This window comes from Pan troglodytes, chromosome 10 (genome assembly GCF_028858775.2).
Source record: "Pan troglodytes isolate AG18354 chromosome 10, NHGRI_mPanTro3-v2.0_pri, whole genome shotgun sequence".
Classification (NCBI taxonomy): domain Eukaryota; kingdom Metazoa; phylum Chordata; class Mammalia; order Primates; family Hominidae; genus Pan; species Pan troglodytes.
In genome coordinates, this window is record NC_072408.2 from 44,869,235 (window position 1) to 44,887,803 (window position 18,569).

General features: G+C 41.7%; 1 protein-coding gene across 19 annotated transcripts in view; it reads left to right on the forward strand.

The window, feature by feature from the left end:
* The window catches only part of SLC11A2 (solute carrier family 11 member 2), a 46,644-nt gene extending 30,115 nt beyond the window's left edge, over nt 1-16,529 (forward strand). For 10 of the 19 annotated variants that reach the window (XM_509061.9, XM_009425388.5, XM_063785645.1 and 7 more), the window contains 8 exons: nt 536-694; nt 1,693-1,779; nt 3,405-3,524; nt 3,992-4,141; nt 4,659-4,732; nt 5,383-5,536; nt 7,886-7,939; nt 14,520-16,529. In XM_509061.9, coding sequence (XP_509061.2) covers nt 536-694; nt 1,693-1,779; nt 3,405-3,524; nt 3,992-4,141; nt 4,659-4,732; nt 5,383-5,536; nt 7,886-7,939; nt 14,520-14,597 — 876 coding nt within the window. In that variant the 3' untranslated portion in view covers nt 14,598-16,529. Of the gene's footprint in view, nt 1-535; nt 695-1,692; nt 1,780-3,404; nt 3,525-3,991; nt 4,142-4,658; nt 4,845-5,382; nt 5,537-7,885; nt 10,330-14,519 lie in introns of those variants that run through there. The other 9 variants (XM_063785649.1, XM_063785650.1, XM_063785651.1 and 6 more) reach the window with 3 other exon arrangements.
* Nucleotides 16,530-18,569: the final 2,040 nt, after the last annotated feature.

The window sequence follows — 18,569 nt, forward strand, 5'->3', positions numbered from 1 at the left end:
GATTACAGGCGTGAGCTACTGTACCCAGCTGGGACTAAAGTTCTTCATAAAAGGTTGGAAGTGCATCAAGTCTCTTGTGTTTAAATTTCAAAAGCTCGAGTGGCCTTATGGAGGTCAGGAGTAAAGGAGCCCAAACAGGCTTTTACTGTCAGTATTATGTAATAGTTTGCTGGGAGATTTTAGAAACCTTTATAAATAGGTATATGCACACCTTAGGACTGAAATCAGGTCGTTTTTATAGGTCAGTGGTCCTTCCAGCCACTGAGAGTAACTGAGAGCTCAGTAGTCATTTAGTCTCTGTTCCCTATTTGGGGAATGTACAGTTCAACGAAAGGGCATGAAGTTCTTTTTTCTCCCCCCATATGAAGTTCTTAATTGCTCAGTGAACTAGGATGTAGGTGAGTGTTGGATCTCTCACTTTTCGTCTGGTCAACTTTTGTCCCCTAAATCTCTCAGCTGACTCCAAACTCCTGATATGTCACAAGGAAACTTGTTCTAACTGGTCAAAAAGTGACAGCTGTTGTTATCTTTCTAGTCTAGACAGGTAAACCGGAACAATAAGCAGGAAGTTCGAGAAGCCAATAAGTACTTTTTCATTGAATCCTGCATTGCACTCTTTGTTTCCTTCATCATCAATGTCTTTGTTGTCTCAGTCTTTGCTGAAGCATTTTTTGGGAAAACCAACGAGCAGGTGGTGAGTAAGCCAGGGTTATGGGTGGTAGTGAATGTGAGGGTAAAGTGAAGACTGCAATGGGATGGGGAAGGAAAATACCTCATTCTAGTGTTAATGTTCAGGAGGAATAATCTCTAGCTTCTCCTCTGCCCCCCAAAATCACCATGCACCAGTCAGAGTCTACAGTATGGGGCTGACCAAGCCTGGACCCTCTTTCTCAGCTTTTGTTTGGGAGTAGTCAACAAACAGAAAACAGAAACTGTGATGATGACAGACTTTGTCTTGTCATTTTGAATTCTGTATCAATCTTGATTTCCGATTACCTATGTAGTGTTTTTTTTGAGACGGAGTCTTGCACTGTCATCCAAGCTGGAGTGCAGTGGCACAGTCTGGGCTCACTGCCTCCACCTCCTGGGTTCAAGCGATTCTCCTGCCTCAGCCTCCTGAGTAGCTGGGATTACAGGTGCCTGCCACCACACCCAGCTAATTTTTTGTAATTTTAGTAGAGATGGGGTTTCACCATGTTGGCCAGGCTGGTCTCAAACTCCTGACCTCAAGTGATCCGCCTGCCTCGGCCTCTCAAAGTACAGGGATTACAGGCGTGAGCTCCTGTGCCTGGCCTGCCTGTGTAGTTTTGATCACCATTTGTTTCCCGTCTATGGAACCTCTGACTCCTCTGTCTGCTTTGACTGAGGATTCTATTCTGGGTGTTCTCTCATGTCTGAAGCCTTCTTCAGAGCCTCTCCTCCTGTCATCATTTAAAGTACCCCAGCGTTTGTACATTATTACCATGCACACTGTAACTCAGTAAAGATTTTTGATGACCTGTGGGTGTAGAAGGATTATAGAGGAAGATCCTAGATAACATTGCTGCTAGTCTCTGCCCACATCACAGCATATGTCCAGTGTTTTCCCTCCAGCCTACCTCTTATAGATGATTGTGTATGATATGTAGGAGAGCTCTTATTTGGTCCTTGCTTCTGAAACAAAAGTTGCTGTTGAATTGCTTTGGGTTCTAGGTTGAAGTCTGTACAAATACCAGCAGTCCTCATGCTGGCCTCTTTCCTAAAGATAACTCGACACTGGCTGTGGACATCTACAAAGGGGTAAGCATGTTTGGATTTGTGATCTTTGTTCCTGAATCAGTATTTTTAGCATAGTATGTGGTCTTTTTTGTGACTTCACTTCAGATATGAGCATATCTCCTCTGGAGTGTCATTTATTTCAGAGTTCCAGACATCAGACAAGCATTTTGGATTAAATGGGAAGGAATAGAGGATCAGTTGAAAAGATATATAATACAGGCCGGGTGCGGTTGTTCACGCCTGTAATCCCAGCACTTTGGGAGGCTGAGGCGGGTGGATCACTTGAGCTCAGGAGTTCAAGACCAGCCTGACCAACATGGTGAAACCCTGTCTCTACTAAAAACAAAAATACAAAAATTAGCTGGATGTGGTGGTGGGCACCTGTAATCTTAGCTACTCAGGAGGCTGAGACACGAGAATTGCTTGAACCTGGAAGGCAGAGGTTGCAGTGAGCCGAGATTGGGCCACTGCACTCCAGCTTGGGCGACAGAGTAAGACTCTGTCTTTAAAAAAAAGAAAAGAAAAGAAAAGAAAAAAAAGATGCAGTATACACCCCAGCTTTTTTTTTTTTTTTTTTTTTTTTTTGAGACAAGGTCTTGCTCTGTTGCCCAGGCTGGGGTACAGTGGCTCGATCATGGCTCACTGCAGCCTCCACCTACCTGGTCCAAGTGATTTTCCCATCTCAGTCTTTTGGGTAATGGGACTGCAGGCAAGCACCACCACGCTTGGCTAATTTTTTTTTCTTTTTGAGATGGAATTTTGTTCTTGTTGCCCAGGCTGGAGTGCAGTGGCGTGATCTTGGCTCACTGCAATCTCTGCCTTCCGGGTTCAAGTGCTTCTCCTGCCTCAGCCTCCCAAGTAGATAGGATTACAGGTGTGTACCACCACGCCTGGCTAATTTTGTATTTTTAGTAGAGATGGGGTCTCTCCATGTTGGTCAGGCTGGTCTCGAACTCCTGACCTCAGGTGATCCACCCCCCTCCTCGGCCTCCCAAAGTGCTGGGATTACAGGTGTGAGCCACCATGCCTGGCCTTGTATTTTTTTTGTAGAGTCAGGGTATTTGCCATGTTGCCTACGCTTGTCTCAAACTCCTGGGCTCAAGGGATTCTGCAACCCTGGCCTCCCAAAGTGCTGGGATTACAAGCGTGAGCCACCCTACCCAGCCCCAAGAAAGTGTTCCTTAGTAAAGTGTTTTTACTGGAGTCTCTCAGTTCTTTATGCTGGTTACATTGTGATCCTCCAACAGTAGAATATATAGTGTGTAGCATTTCACCAATTTATTTGATATTTCCCTGTACTTCTATTGCCATTTTCCAGAATAGTGTGTAAAGGAATATAATTTGGGGAAAATGGTGTAGACCTCTTTTTTTTTTTTTTTTTTTTAATATTTAAGATGGAGGTTTAGGAGCTTGGAGAAGAGAAAGGACTAGGCAGAGAAACGAAGGAGCATCCAGTAAAGTTTAGACTGAAAGCTTCTGGAATGAGGTCAGGACTTGAGCCTAGCTTCTGGCACAGTGCCCAGCACAGCACTTGGTGTTGGTGGTGCATAGCAAAGAAGGGAGAAATGCCACAGGGAACTGCTGTTTTGGATATTGTCTGAGCAGATTATTGCCACAATCATATCCTTCCTCTTGGCCTCTCACAGGGTGTTGTGCTGGGATGTTACTTTGGGCCTGCTGCACTCTACATTTGGGCAGTGGGGATCCTGGCTGCAGGACAGAGCTCCACCATGACAGGAACCTATTCTGGCCAGTTTGTCATGGAGGTACGTGCTGGTATAGGATAGAGGGAGATAACACAACCCTTTCGTTACTTCTTCTTCTTCTTTTTTTTTTTTTTTTGAGATGGAGTCTCACTCGTCGCCCAAGTTGGAGTGTAATGGCACGATCTTGGCTCACTGCAACCTCCACCTCCCGGGTTCAAGTGATTCTCCTGACTCAGCCTCCCGAGTAGCTGGGATTACAGGCTCTGGCCACCATACTCGGCTAATTTTTTGTATTTTTAGTAGAGATGGGGTTTCACCATGTTGGCCAGGCAGGTCTTGAACTCCTGACCTCAAGTGATCTACCCGCCTTGGCCTCTGAAAGTGCTGGGATTACAGGCGTGAGCCACTGTGCCTGGCCCCTTTTGTCACTGCTTAATCCCATTCTTCTGAGGTCTCTCCTGAACCTCCCCAAAACTTTTTTTTGTTTCCTGTTGCAGACAGTCATCTGCTCCTATGTTTTCTTCCAGGGATTCCTGAACCTAAAGTGGTCACGCTTTGCCCGAGTGGTTCTGACTCGCTCTATTGCCATCATCCCCACTCTGCTTGTTGCTGTCTTCCAAGATGTAGAGCATCTAACAGGGATGAATGACTTTCTGAATGTTCTACAGAGCTTACAGGTGAGGAGGAAGCTGAGGAAACACATCCTAGTTATTCAGGTAGCATTATGTACTGCCCTTGGGTACCAAGCCTAGCTGAGTGCTGGGAGGATATTGAGAGGAAGACAGAGGCATGGTTGTGGTCTGCAGTAAATGTATATGAAATCCTTGGCATCTAAAAGGATTTTAGAAATGGTTGGTTTTTTAAACCTGTTGAATGGGAACTATGAACTTTACTTACATATGGGACACAAAATTGTAGTTCATTAATGCAAGCAAACATTAAATGAACATATAGGACACTGTGCTAGGTCCTGTGGAGGTTAAGAAGACAAGTCACATACAAAGGTTTGTATGCTAGGTTAATGACAGCTCTGCAGAATTCAGCATAATGCCCAAGCATGTTGGGATGATAGGAATAATTATTTCTCATGGAGTAGTTGAGGCAGCATTTATGTTTCCCTTTCATTAATTGTGCTGTTCTCTAGGGTGATACAAGGACCCATAGTAATCCCATCTGATCTTCTTTCTTTTCCAGCTTCCCTTTGCTCTCATACCCATCCTCACATTTACGAGCTTGCGGCCAGTAATGAGTGACTTTGCCAATGGACTGTGAGTGTACTCCTCTTCGTTCCCAAAAGGGATGCTGATATGGGGAAAGGGTATCTTCATGCAGTAGGCCAGTCAGACGTGAAACACAGAGGGAAGCGATATGCTTTGAGAGGTGATTGCTAGCTGCTTCCTCTTTGGCTTAGAGAATGGAAACTGTGAATATAGTAAAGGAAGAGAAAGCACGTCTTTCATATGAAGGGGAGAGAAAGTTCAGCTTTTACAGCATAACTCTTCAGCTTCAGCCACTGAAGTTTGAGGCACCTTAATTCTTTGTTAAATGATCTTAACAAAAAAGGCATAAGTTAGTACCTTTTATATATATCTTTAAAGGATATGAGGTATCTGAAGTGACTTGTTGCATTTCTGGGAACGTTAATAAAATGGCTCATTGCGTTTCTAGGCCTTGTTGCATCTCTAGGGACTTAACTATTAGGGATTATTTGTTGGTGTCTTTTCCCCCCTCTTTCTCCCTGTCTACCAGTATCTAACTTTGGGTGATTTAACTTAGACTTATGAAGAATCATTTTTTTTCAAATTAAGAACAATTTTTCCATTCATTTTGAACTGCCTCTAATTCCCATCCTGTTTCCTTTTCTGTCTGTGGCCAAGTTGGATTATTCCATCAGTGACTGTGCTGATTTCTTTTACAGAGGCTGGCGGATTGCAGGAGGAATCTTGGTCCTTATCATCTGTTCCATCAATATGTACTTTGTGGTGGTTTATGTCCGGGACCTAGGGCATGTGGCATTATATGTGGTGGCTGCTGTGGTCAGCGTGGCTTATCTGGGCTTTGTGTTCTACTTGGTAAGTCTGGCCTGGAAGAGCAGGGGCATAGGTATCAGGGATGGTTGAGGTGGGGTTCACTGACATTCAGAAATGAACAGACCCAGGCTGGGCACAGTGGCTCATGCCTATAATCCCAGTACTTTGGGAGGCTGAGGCGGGAGGATTGCTTGAATCCAGAGACCAATCTGGGCAACATAGTAAGACTCCATCTCTACAAAAAAAGAGAAAGGAACAGACCCAAAAGAGCACATAACAATCTACCTCCAGGTGATCGAGACAATGTATATGGAATTGTCAAATCAGCTGTTTACAAAATAATATTTCTAACCATAAAATTCACTTTGGTTACTAAGATTTGTCATTTTTCAATTTCTGTCACTTCTGTAGTTTCCATTCTTAGTAATTCCTAACAAGAGAGTATAGTATGTTTGAGGAACTAAAAGAAGGGTAGCAGTACAGAGAGTGGAGAACGGTACAAAACAGAGGTGGAGAATAGGGCATGCAGTGTGATTTAGAGATTCGGGGTGGGACACGTGCGGCACACAGCCCCGCTCAGCTCCATCACTTACTAGCTGTCCAAGGAAATAAGTAAATAGTGATAGTCTCCCCTTGACTCTCATTCTAGAGTCATTTTTTAAAAATCATGGTTATAAAACTATAGCTACATGAAAAAGGTATGTAAAATTTATATTTCAATTATAAAAAAATTTTTAAGAAGTCTAGAATTATATAAAAATGGCAATATAGTTGTTGTAGGAAGCTAGGATTATAGATATATTCTTCTCTATTTTCCAAATCTTCTTTAGCATTGCTTATATTAATGAAAAACAGCCAAAATAACAACAGATCCATTTCCATGTTCTATACAGGTTTCTTTGAAAAGACACAGGGGTTAGGGATAAGGAATAGTAGAATTTATACCATTTTTGCTGCAGAGAATGGCTAAAGATGGAGGCTGGAAACCTGCTGTTAATCTCTAGAACACTTCCCCACACCAGTGTGCCACACATTAGATACTTTATTAAGAAAATCACTTCAGTAAATGTTGAAAAATTATTTCCTAGATCTCTTTCTTTTTTTCTTCCCAATAAACTTTGCGCACACAAAGACTGTACTGACCCTATGATCTAGGAACTTAACTTCAAGGAAAACCAAGTAACTGAATGTGTCCTTGACAGGAATTGTTTTTAAAAATTCACTATAGAAGTTAGGGGGATCCTTTCAGAATGCAAATTGGATATGAAGGTGCCAGTTTGTCCTCAGTCAGCCTAAGGCTAATGAGCTTGTTGAAGACCCATTTTTATTATTATTTTTGAGACAGTTTTTCTCTATCGCCCAAGCCAGGGTATAGTGGCATGATCTTAGCTCACTGCAACCTCTGCCTCCTGGGTTCAAGTGATTCTCCTGCCTTAGCCTCCTGAGTAGTTGGGACTACAGCCACGTGCTAACCATGCCTGGCTAATTTTTGTATTTTTAGTAGAGATGGGGTTTTGCCATGTTGGCCAGGCTGGTCTCAAACTCTTGACCTCAGGTGATCCACCTGCCTCAGCCTCCTAAAGTGTTGGGATTACAGGCATGAGCCACCGTGTCTGGCCTGAAGACCCATTTTGAGAGGAGAGGGCTGATTCTAGAGTGGGTTACTGTTGTTTAACTTCAAAACAGGAACTTCATAGAGCAGCTTAGGAGACTACACCAATTTTATTAGTCTGTTAGTCATTCTTATCATGGGGAGGACTGAGGAAAAGTGGACTTCCGAGAACTTACAGTTGGGTAAAAGAAACAAACAACAGGCTGGACGAGGTGGCTCACGCTTGTAATTTCAGTGCTTTGGGAGGCCGAGCCAGGAGGATTGCTTGAGGTTAGGAGTTTCAGACCAGCTTGAGAAATATAGCAAGACACCTTGTCTCTACAAAAAAAAATAAATTAGCTGGGCATGATGGTGTGCGTCTGTAATCCTGGCAACTCAGGAGGCTGAGGAGGGAGGATTGCTTGAGCCCAGGAATTCGAGGCTTCAGTGAGCTATGATTGCACCACTATACTCCAGCCTGAGCAATAGAGGGAGACCTTGTCTCTAAAATGTAAAATAATAATAAAGATTTTTTAAAAAAGGAAAACCACAGACACAAAGCAGTAAGAACAGAGAAATTCAATATTAAAAATAGTATGGACAAACTTTGTTGAGGAAGGCAGCTGATTTTTTGAAGGGGGAGTGGGGTTGAGAGAATGACTTGTGCAACCCTTGGTGGTAGAAGATGGGCACAGCTGGATGTTCAAGGAAGGGAGCAGGTTTGCATTTGAGAAGTGCTGTGTGAGCAGTCATGGCTCTTCAAAGAGCCTGGTGAGTGATGACCATGTTTTGTCTTTCAGGGTTGGCAATGTTTGATTGCACTGGGCATGTCCTTCCTGGACTGTGGGCATACGGTAAGCATCTCTAAAGGCCTGCTGACAGAAGAAGCCACCCGTGGCTACGTTAAATAACACTGGATTAGTCTGTCTTCTGCAGGTAGCCATCAGAGCCAGTGTGTTTCTATGGTTTACTGTGTGAACATAGCCAAAAGTATGTGCAGTTGCACAGACTGTGTTTATGACTCAACCGTTGGTTGGAAAAGACTTTGTTTCATGTGTATTTGAAAGATGGAATTATTTTTTCCTTCCTGACCTAACCTTAGAACTGGATTAGGGTGGGATCTTTGAAAAGCTGACATTTGCTGCTATCATTCCAACACTCAATTCTTAAGTAGTTGCCCAAGGGCCAGCTCAGTTTATCCTTTGGAGAGACAAGGATATGCATGATTCTTAACCAGGCTATATGTTAAAAAAAAATTGGAAAATGCAATACATTTTTTATTATACAAACTACAGAATGAGTATGCAAGTTTTATTTATCAAAATGTAATGGATTTTTAAAGGCTGAGAAATTTTCCTTATACCTACCTTTTCAGTTATTTTAATTATACCAAATTATCAACTAGAATAGCTTCATCCATATGAAATATAAAATGAAGAGACACCTAGCTCTATCAGGCTTAGGATTCTTTGAACTTATTTCCACTTTAATTTCTCAGTGGAAGTTAAGAGGGGTGAGAAAACAAAGAAGGGGAAAAACTGACAACTAACGAAACCAGCACCACATCGCTAGGTGGTGCTTACTAATTACCTTCTCAGGATTTTCCTCAGATTGAAAAGCTTATGAGGATTTCTTGGGAGTCTTAATAACCTGCCTGTTAGTACAGAGCTTTCCTGATGATATTTACTCTTGAGCATATGTGGTTGTAAAACCTTAACTTTCTTTCTCCAGGAGGGTGGTGATAGAAAAAGATGGTAGTATTTATGAACTGATGTTCTCGTGAAATGTTGAGGGTGGGGAGAAAAGACTTTAAGGGAGGAGAGCCATCTATTTTGTTCCTAAAGCCACCTCTCAGCAGAATCATCATGTTTTTCTGATGCACCGCTCTGCTTCATGCCCAAGATGACTTGCGAGGCAATCTCAGGAGCTGTGGACTTAACCATTGCAAAGCACACTGTCTTTCTCAGCGTTCTCTGCAAGTCAGTAGGTGTTAGTATGGTTGCAAAGTTCACTGTCTCGGCAAGGTTGAACTGGGCTACCTCTCTACAGCTGTTTCCTCAGAGGGAAAAATCTTGAGACCAGATGGTGGAGCTCTGGAGTCAGAGGAAATGGGTGTCTTCAGCACAAAGCTGCTGCTTTTACTTCAGCCACTTCTGACATTTTTACATACCGAGCCTGAGATTGTGTGATTATCTCAAATCAAATCACTTTGATGGAGATAAATAATCAAAACTGTTTTATAGCCATTGATTTGGTGAGAACAGTAATGGAAAATGGTGTTGAAGGACTTCTCATTTTTGGAGCTTTCCTTCCAGAATCCTGGTTGATTGGTGTTCGCTGTTCATCTGAGCCCCCAAAAGCATTATTACTGATACTTGCACACAGTCAAAAGCGCAGACTGGATGGATGGTCTTTTATAAGGCATTTAAGGGTACACTACTGTGTTTCACTGACCATACATTTTTCTTAGCCCCTCAAGTAATATAGCACAGAGTCATGAATGACAATTCCCCTAACCATTCCTCTTCATATCTGCCTCTTCCCCTTACCATCGTAATTCTCCAAACTGGTCATAAAGGCACTCTGTGAAGATATTGGGGACTGACATCTTAAGCTCTCACCTGGCTGCAGTAGGAAAGGCCAAACTGATGACAAAAAAAAAAATTCTTTATAAAGATGATATGGTAACATGTATCTTTGCCCTGGGTCTGGGTGGGTCCAGTCAGTCTCAGATTTACAAGCATTTAGGAGCCTAGGTAAAAGCTGCTAGTATTCTTTTAAAAGTTATATTTATGACTTGCAATGATAGAAAACTCCTTCCAATTAAATGGCATTTTATAATATTATGTGTGTACTTCACAGTGTTAAAAATACCCTCATACGTTATTGCATTTGATCCTCACAGAAAGTGCATTTTAACCAGTACTCTGGGTGCAATAAATAATACGTAGAAATTTAAGTCCTCCAATTCCAGCATATCCAGTGAGTTTTGACAGTGTGTTTATGTGGAATGTTTAAGGATATACAATTGTACTTTATATAAATTGGTTCTTGTTCTTCTTAAATGTGACATGAAATAATTGTGCTGCTACATTATACTGGAAATTAACAGGGGAAAAGGGAAGAGCTCTTGGCTCCCTTGAGGTTCTGCTAGTGGTGTTAGGAGTGGTTACAACTGAGCTTTTAGTAACCATTTAACCATATGTAAACTTGGTTTCTAATTAAAAAAAATTTCTTTTTCCAATTTGGTTTCCTGGGTATTTTTTTAACCTTGAAATAATTTATTAATAGGGTTACAACAACTTTGATACAAAAATACTGAAACAGCAACTACCACCCGGAATGGCACACTAAGTCCACACTGTTAGGATTTTCTCCTTAGAAAGGATAGAGAAATAAATGGATTTAGTCCTCAGAAAGCTTGGATTAATTGCAGATACCAGGACATTAATTTCCATTTACCCACTTAGTCAAATAGTTTTACCGTAGCTAAAGGTCACATCATTACCATGTTTAAACTTGGGAAAAAAATTTTATTCTGCTTTTCTCTAAGCTGACTATTTTCTACCTGTAGTTTATTTCACTGTTTCACTTTTACATTCTATATGTGCTGCCAATGAAAAATTAGTATTTGAAGAGAAACCAAACTCATTTAGCTTAAAGACCAAGGAGCATTTTGGCAGACCTGATATAAATGGAAATATTGACACCATTTATTAAAAACAAAGGCAGAGCTCAGGCACAGTGAACTTTACTAGGCACATGACAGGAAAACTTGAGTCAGCACTTGATTTGTCCCAGGAGTGTCACCAGAACTTCATTTTCCCTTTCTCTGTTGCAAGCCTTCCCTGTAAGTAACACAGTGGAATTCATCTAGGAAGAATTTTGTTCTCCATGTTGTCCTTCCTCATTTAGTGCTCTCTCTTTACTTTGGATTTAATTTCAGAACTAAAATAGGATTCAAAACAACGTGAGGATCCTGTTTTGAAACATTTCCTTTAGCTCTGCCCTCTGGAATACCTTCTGCTCCTTCATTGGTAGGACCAATGAATCTAAATCTGTCAGCTTCTCTCAGCCCCTTAGCTTATGAATTTAAAAATGGCTAACTCAGTACTGTGTTCTAAGGCCTGGCCTGAACAGTTGTATTATCTCATTTAATCCTTGTAACAACAAGAGGATCAGCCTCTATGTAGATGAGTCAACTGGAAGGCCAAAAGTAACTTGCCCACATTTACATTACTAATGAAATGTGCAGTTGGCATTTGAACTCGCATAGCTTAACTCCAGAACCCATGTTTTCATTCCCAAACTATCCTGTGTAATATATAGTATACCCTTCATGTTGGGTTGTCACCAAGTTTTGTTGTTTAGCAGCACAAGGAACATAACACATTGAAGCATTTGTTTCATACTCTGATTAGTGCTAGAATATGCATTAGGCAGAAGTTGCCAACTGGTAGATTTTGGTCCCTGTGCAGAATTTTTAAAAGTAAGTTTGAATGCTTTTGGCAAGTGTAGAGAATGGACAGGGCCCTCTATGGTCCTATCCCAGCAATAGCCAAGAGTTACTAGTTAATAAGTTCACTCATTTGCATTAGCTCTCTGCCCCTGGAAGTATTTTAGCCTATTTCCAGGCCATTTAGTCTCATTTCTCAATGTCTCAGAACAATATAACAAACATCTCCGATGAAGGTGGTCTATCAACTAAGTCATCTAAGTGACACTCTGTGGGCATCACAGGACCAATACTGCAACCCTTGCTTACTACGTATTGAAGAAGTCTACCACCATTGCTCACTTGGGAAAGGCTTCAATGAATTGTCAATATATTTAATTGCTGTTATTTACTTAAGCCTAAATTAAGCAAGCTGATGTCTGAAGAGCTGTTTCCATGTCCTAAAGCCAGTGTAATACAGTGTTTTCCTAGCCCACTAGTTGGAAATAGTTTTATCCTGGGCATCATTTGGTCTAATCTGTCTTCACACAGTCATCACCGCAAGCCTGTGAGGTTATACACGGCAGTTTGTAATGTGTTAAATATCTGTGTCGAAGACTCACATGAGATAGTATATTGGTGTACTTGGCATTTTCTTTTTTTTTTTTTTTTCTGAGATGGAGTCGAGCTTTGTCACCCAGGCTGGAGTGCAGTGCTATGATCTCGGCTCACTGCCATCTCTGCCTCCCAGGTTCAAGCAATTCTCCTGCCTCAGCCTCCCGAGTAGCTGGGATTACAGGTGCCCACCACCATGCCTGGATAATTTTTTTTTTTTTTAAGATGGAGTCTCACTCTGTTGCCCAGGCTGGAGTGCAGTGGCGCGATCTCAGCTCACTGCAACCTTCCCTTCCCAGGTTCAAGCAATTCTCCTGCCTCTGCCTCCCAAGTAACTGGGACTACAGGCACACACCACTAAGGCCAGCTAATTTTTGTATTTTTAGAGATGGGGATTCACCATGTTGGCCAGGCTGGTCTCAAACCCCTGACCTCATGATCCACCCACCTCAGCCTCCCTAAGTACTGGGATTACAAACGTGAGCCACTGCACCTGGCTAATTTTTGTATTTTCAGTAAAGCCAGGGTTTTACCATGTTGGTCAGGCTGCTCTCGAACTCCTGACCTCAAGTGATCTGCCTGCCTCGGCCTCTCAAAGTGCTGGGATTACAGGTGTGAGCCACTGTGCCTGGCTGTACTTGGCATTTTCAAATGTAGCATTTATTCACATTTTACAAATGAGTAGAATAAGGCTCCAAAAGTATATGTGACATGCTGAAGGCCATAGAAAGTGGCAGAGTTAAGGGCTTGAACCCAACTCCAGTGCCTTTATATTACACTAAAATAGGGATAGTTGCTACCAATAAATTTATAGTCTGCATTCTGCATTAACTTAGAGGCTGTTGGTGCCAAAGGATAACAATAAAAGCTCTGCGTAATAATAATAGGGCTAAAATGAGACTCAAACTTGTCTCAAGGTGTATTCGAGAAGAGAAAAAGTAAAAAGAAATAACTTCATAGCCAGCCTAGGAAACATGGCAAAACCCTGTCTACAAAAAAATTAGCTGAGTGTGGTGGCACACGCCTATAGTCCTAGCTACTTGGGAGGCTGAGATGGGAGGATGGCTGAAGCCCAGGAGGTAGAGGTGGCAGTGAGCCAAGATTGTGTCATTGGCACTCCAGCGTGAGTGACATAGTGAGGCCTTGTCTCTACAAAAAAAATAACAACTTCACAGGTCCCAACACAAACCATCTAGACTCAGTTCTTTAGGAGTGGAGTCTGGAATTGTGGGTTTTGTTTTTTTTTTTTGACGGAGTCTCGCTGTGTTGCCCAGGCTGGAGTGCAGTGGCATGGTCTCAGCTCACTGCAGCCTCTGCCTCCTGGATTCAAGTGTTTCTCCTGCCTCAGCCTCGTGAGTAGCTGGGATTACAGGCATGCGCCACCATGCCCTGCTAATTTTTGTATTTTTAGTCAAGGGGTTTCGCCATGTTGGTCAGGCTGGTCTTGAACTTCTGACCTGAGGTGATCCATGCGCCTCGGCCTCCCACAGTGCTGGGATTACAGGCATGAGACACCGTGCCCAGTCGGGATTGTTTTTTGTTTGTTTGCTGTTTTGTTTTTTGAGACGGAGTCTGGCTCTGTCGCCAGGCTGGAGTGCAGTGGTGCAATCTTGGCTCACTGCAATCTCTGCCTCCTGGGTTCAAGTGATTCTCCTGCCTCAGCCTCCCGATTAGCTGGGATTACAGGTGTGCGCCACCACACCCAGCTAATTTTTTTTGTATTTTTAGTAGAGACGGAGTTTCATCATGTTGGCCAGGATGGTCTCGATCTCCTGACCTCATGATCCGCCCACCTTGGCCTCCCAAAGTGCTGGGTTTACAGGCGTGAGCCACCGCACCCAGCTGGGAATTGTGTTTTAAAAGCAGCTTCGGTGATTCTGATTCAGCCTGACAAACATTTGGGACCCACAGGTCATCTTTCTCCCTCTTGGTACATGCCATTTCATGTTTTTGTTTTTTAAATGAAAGGCTTTTCTCTGCTCCAGTGCCAAAGGATAATAGGGCTCAGGATTGAAACCGTTGGGAATTTGATTTCTAATTCACACAGTAGTAAAATACAAAAGCATTCTGCTTGTTTGTTCTTATCCTGATTTGAAGCGCCCATCCTGAGGCAGAGTGTGTCACAAGAATAGTCAGAGTGCTAATTTTGCTGAGGACATTTGGTACCATCTCAGTCCTTAACTATTTCAGCTCCTACCTGTTATTTTGCATATCAGAAGCCATTCATGTATGTATCTGTAAGCCATTTCTTTTCTGAAATAAAAATCAATATAGCAGTACAGAAAAAAAGGCCTAAATTGATGTGCTAATTATAGGTACTTAAAAGCTGATTTCAATAAATACGTGAAAATCAGTCTAACCCTCTTCCATCTTTTTTTCCTTAGTGCCATCTGGGATTGACAGCTCAGCCTGAACTCTATCTTCTGAACACCATGGACGCTGACTCACTTGTGTCTAGATGACTGACAGCCTGAGAGACTCTATAAGAACATGTTTTTCTAAGCCCTTTTTGTGCCAGGTGTCCTGTTAACATCTCTGTTAGTTCAGAGCTGAGTTTTGTTCAGACGTTTTGAACAAAAGGCAAAGATTTCCTCATGGGAAGGGTGTTCAAAACTGACAGCTATAAATGTAGGTCAGAGACCCACCCACCTCATAACAGTCATACACTCCCAGAGTTAAACGATTGGCCTCTGATGGCCACACACCCCTATGGGCTTGTGTCTTGGACTCTGGGATTTAAAAGATATATATGTATATATATTTATGTAAACCTGAGCATCTCAGTTTGGGTAGAGTTTTAAGGTTATATGAAACTGATAGAACTTTTGTATTTTTTTTTTTAAATATTGTTTTGATATATCAGATATTTGTTTTGTCTGGATCACAAGTGAGAAAGAAAAGAGAATAATGCTCTTTTTCACAATGAACTGGTCAAATTGACTATCTTGTAAAGTGATACTTTACTATGTCAGTGAAATTTCAGTTTGATTTTAGTCAACCAGATTATATCCTTTGTATCTACTGATATTAACACATCATTTCTTAAAAAAACATTTCTTCTGTTTGGCAATCATAATTAACTCTGGTTATCAGCCTATTTTGTAATTATTGTCTTTGTCGTCACTTTTCTTGAATTGTTTTCTAGTCATTAAACAGATATGAAGGCATTGCCAAAGAGCTTTAATACCCAGTAACAAGATCCAGAAACCACACTTTAACCAGTGATCAGTTTTCCGTGCTGCATTGTAACTCAGCTCATTCTGGCATTCAAGTTTTAGGCAAAAAAAGAGGAAACTTCTAACATTTAGCTTGTAAGTCCTGACATAAGATAGTGAAGATATTTATCTTCTTTCTAATATTTGTATAGTCCGCCAATGTATTTTCTTCCCACTATTCCCATTAACATACCAAACACTGTTTCTAGGTCCAAAGTCTATTTCTAGGAGTGGCCAATATTTGTATTGTTGAATCTCTTAGGGAATGCTAAATGTTTCACTTTAAAATACCTATTTATACCAAGTAGCATGAGATTAGTACTAGAGTGAGATTTGGAAGATTAGTCCACATATCACAAACTGCTTGCCTACATGTATAGATTTTTTTTTTCACCCACCTTCCTAACCAGGAATTTGTTTCCTTAAATTTGTTGTTGTTGTTGTTGTTGTTTGTTGTTATTTTTTTGAGAAGAGTCTTGCCCTGTCGCCAAGGCGGGAATGCATTGACGTGATCTCAGTTCACTGTAACCTCTGCCTCCCGGGTTTAATCGATTCTCCTCCTTCAGCCTCCTGAATAGCTGGGATTACAGGCACCACATTTTTAGTGGAGATGGGGTTTCACCATGTTGGCCAGGCTGGTCTCAAACTCTTGACCTCAAGTGATCTACCTGCCTCAGCCTCCCAAAGTGCTGGGATTACAGGTGTGAGCCACTGCACCCAGCATTTTTTTGTTGTTAAGACAGGGTCTTGCTCTGTTGCCCAGGCTGGAGTGCAGTGGTGTGATCTCAGCTCACTGCAACTTCTGCCACCTGGGCTTAAGCCATCCTCCCACTTCAGCATCCCAAATAGCTGGGACTGCAGGCATACACCACCACACCCAGCTAATTTTTGTATTTTTTGTAGAGACGGGAATTTCACCATGTTGCCCAGGCTGGTCTTGAACTCATGAGCTCAAGTAATCTGCTGGCCTTGGCCTCCCAAAGTGCTGAGATTATAGGCGTGAGCCACTGCATCCAGCTCACTCCTCATTTCTTTCTAGCCCCAAAGGTGTTGAGTCAGCAAATCCTGCAGCCTTTGTGTGACTTTGAGCATCACTTTCCCCTTTCAGCATTAAATATATGACCTCTCTGCCTTATTTTAGAACTTACTACATTTCAATAAAACTTTTTAAAAAATCCAGACATTGCCTATGTTCGTTTATAATCAGCCCTTAAAGAGGCAGGGATTTTTCTAAAATGACACTTTAAAATTTCCTCATTTCTACTTCAGGGCCTCTTGAAACTTCAGATAATGAGAGCAGCCAACCCTGCAACTCAGGCTATAGAGTCCTTCTGATCTTAAAACTGAGACTGAATTCACATCAGTTCTACGCTTTTACTTGAAAAAGAGACTCTTAAGTGTTTTTGGTTTCTTTATACAGGACAACAACTCTAGATGAAACCAGTGTGTTGGATTTTCCCCGCCTCCCTGGGTGGTTTTATTTCTCAGTTGTTTCATTACCAGAGAGTGTTGGGGAAAGGAAGGTAAAAAATAAAAACATCCTGTTGTGAAACTCATAGAAAGGTGAGGTGGTTGGTTAAGTACTTATGGAATTTCTATAGCTCTTTTCCAGTCCTGAACTATGTGTTACTAGGAACAGAGAATACAGGTTTACAAGTGTACCCTTCAGGTCACAGAACTCCTGTAATCAGAAAATGTCATAATAAAGCAAACTGAATCATGTCAAAGCCAGTAGAGGAGGTTGATAACTAAGAGTGAGTCTTGGGTAAGCTTTTTTCTAAGTTAAGAATATTTAATCACTCTCCAATTTGTGGTATATAAATCTGGATTACTATAAGTGTACTTATGCATGTATTAATATATTCAATCTTAAGAATAACCTGAGTGCATTCACTTCATTCCTGGGGTTCAACACTATAGAGTCAATCTGTAAAAGGATGCTCTGACAATGTATACACAGAATGTCAGAAAAAGTGCAATTACCTAATTGTTACTGAGCAGTCACTGCTACATAACTGTGTGCCAGCCTAATATAAAAGGCAGGTGAGTGTATCCAGGTATATGAAGTAGTTTCATTAGTAACAGAGGCAGGGGTTTTAGTAGCTAATATAAACAGCCTTCTTAATTTCAGACATTACAACATGAGGCCACTAAAACTTTGCCCAGGAAGTCTTTTGCAAATTCAAGTATTGTTATGTTATCTGTTTATAGGGTCTTCATGCAATGACCCTCCCACTTTACCCAAGCTGAAGTGGGTAAATTCACATCCTGCATACTTCCTAACTTTTCTTCAAATGTGATTTTACATTTTTTTTTATTATTATTATACTTTAAGTTCTAGGGTACATGTGCACAACGTGCAGGTTTGTTACATATGTATACATGTGCCATGTTGGTGTGCTGCACCCATTAACTCGTCATTTAGGTATATCTCCTAATGCTATCCCTCCCCCCTCCCCCCACCCCGAAACAGGCCCCAGTGTGTGATGTTCCCCTTCCTGTGTCCAAGTGTTCTCATTGTTCAATTCCCACCTATGAGTGAGAACATGCGATGTTTGGTTTTTTGTCCTTGCGATAGTTTGCTGAGAATGATGGTTTCCAGCTTCATCCATGTCCCTAGAAAGGACATGAACTCATCATTGTTTATGGCTGCATAGTATTCCATGGTGTGTGTGTGCCACATTTTCTTAATCCAGTCTATCATCGTTGGACATTTGGGTTGGTTCCAGGTCTTTGCTATTGTGAATAGTGCCACAATAAACATACGTGTGCATGTGTCTTTATAGCAGCATGATTTATAATCCTTTGAGTATATACCCAGTAATGGGATGGCTGGGTCAAATGGTATTTCTAGTTCTAGATCCCTGAGGAATCGCCGCACTGTCTTCCACAATGGTTGAACCAGTTTACAGTCCCACCAACAGTGTAAAAGTTCCTATTTACAGTCCCACCAACAGTGTAAAAGTTCCTATTTCTCTGCATCCTCTCCAGCACCTGTTGTTTCCTGACTTTTTAATGATCGCCATTCTAACTGGTGTGAGATGGTATCTCATTGTGGTTTTGATTTGCATTTCTCTGATGACCAGTGATGATGAGCATTTTTTCATGTGTCTGTTGGCTGCATAAATGTCTTCTTTTGAGAAGTGTCTGTTCATATCCTTCACCCACTTGTTGATGGGGTTGTTTTTTTCTTGTGAAATTGTTTGAGTTCTTTGTAGA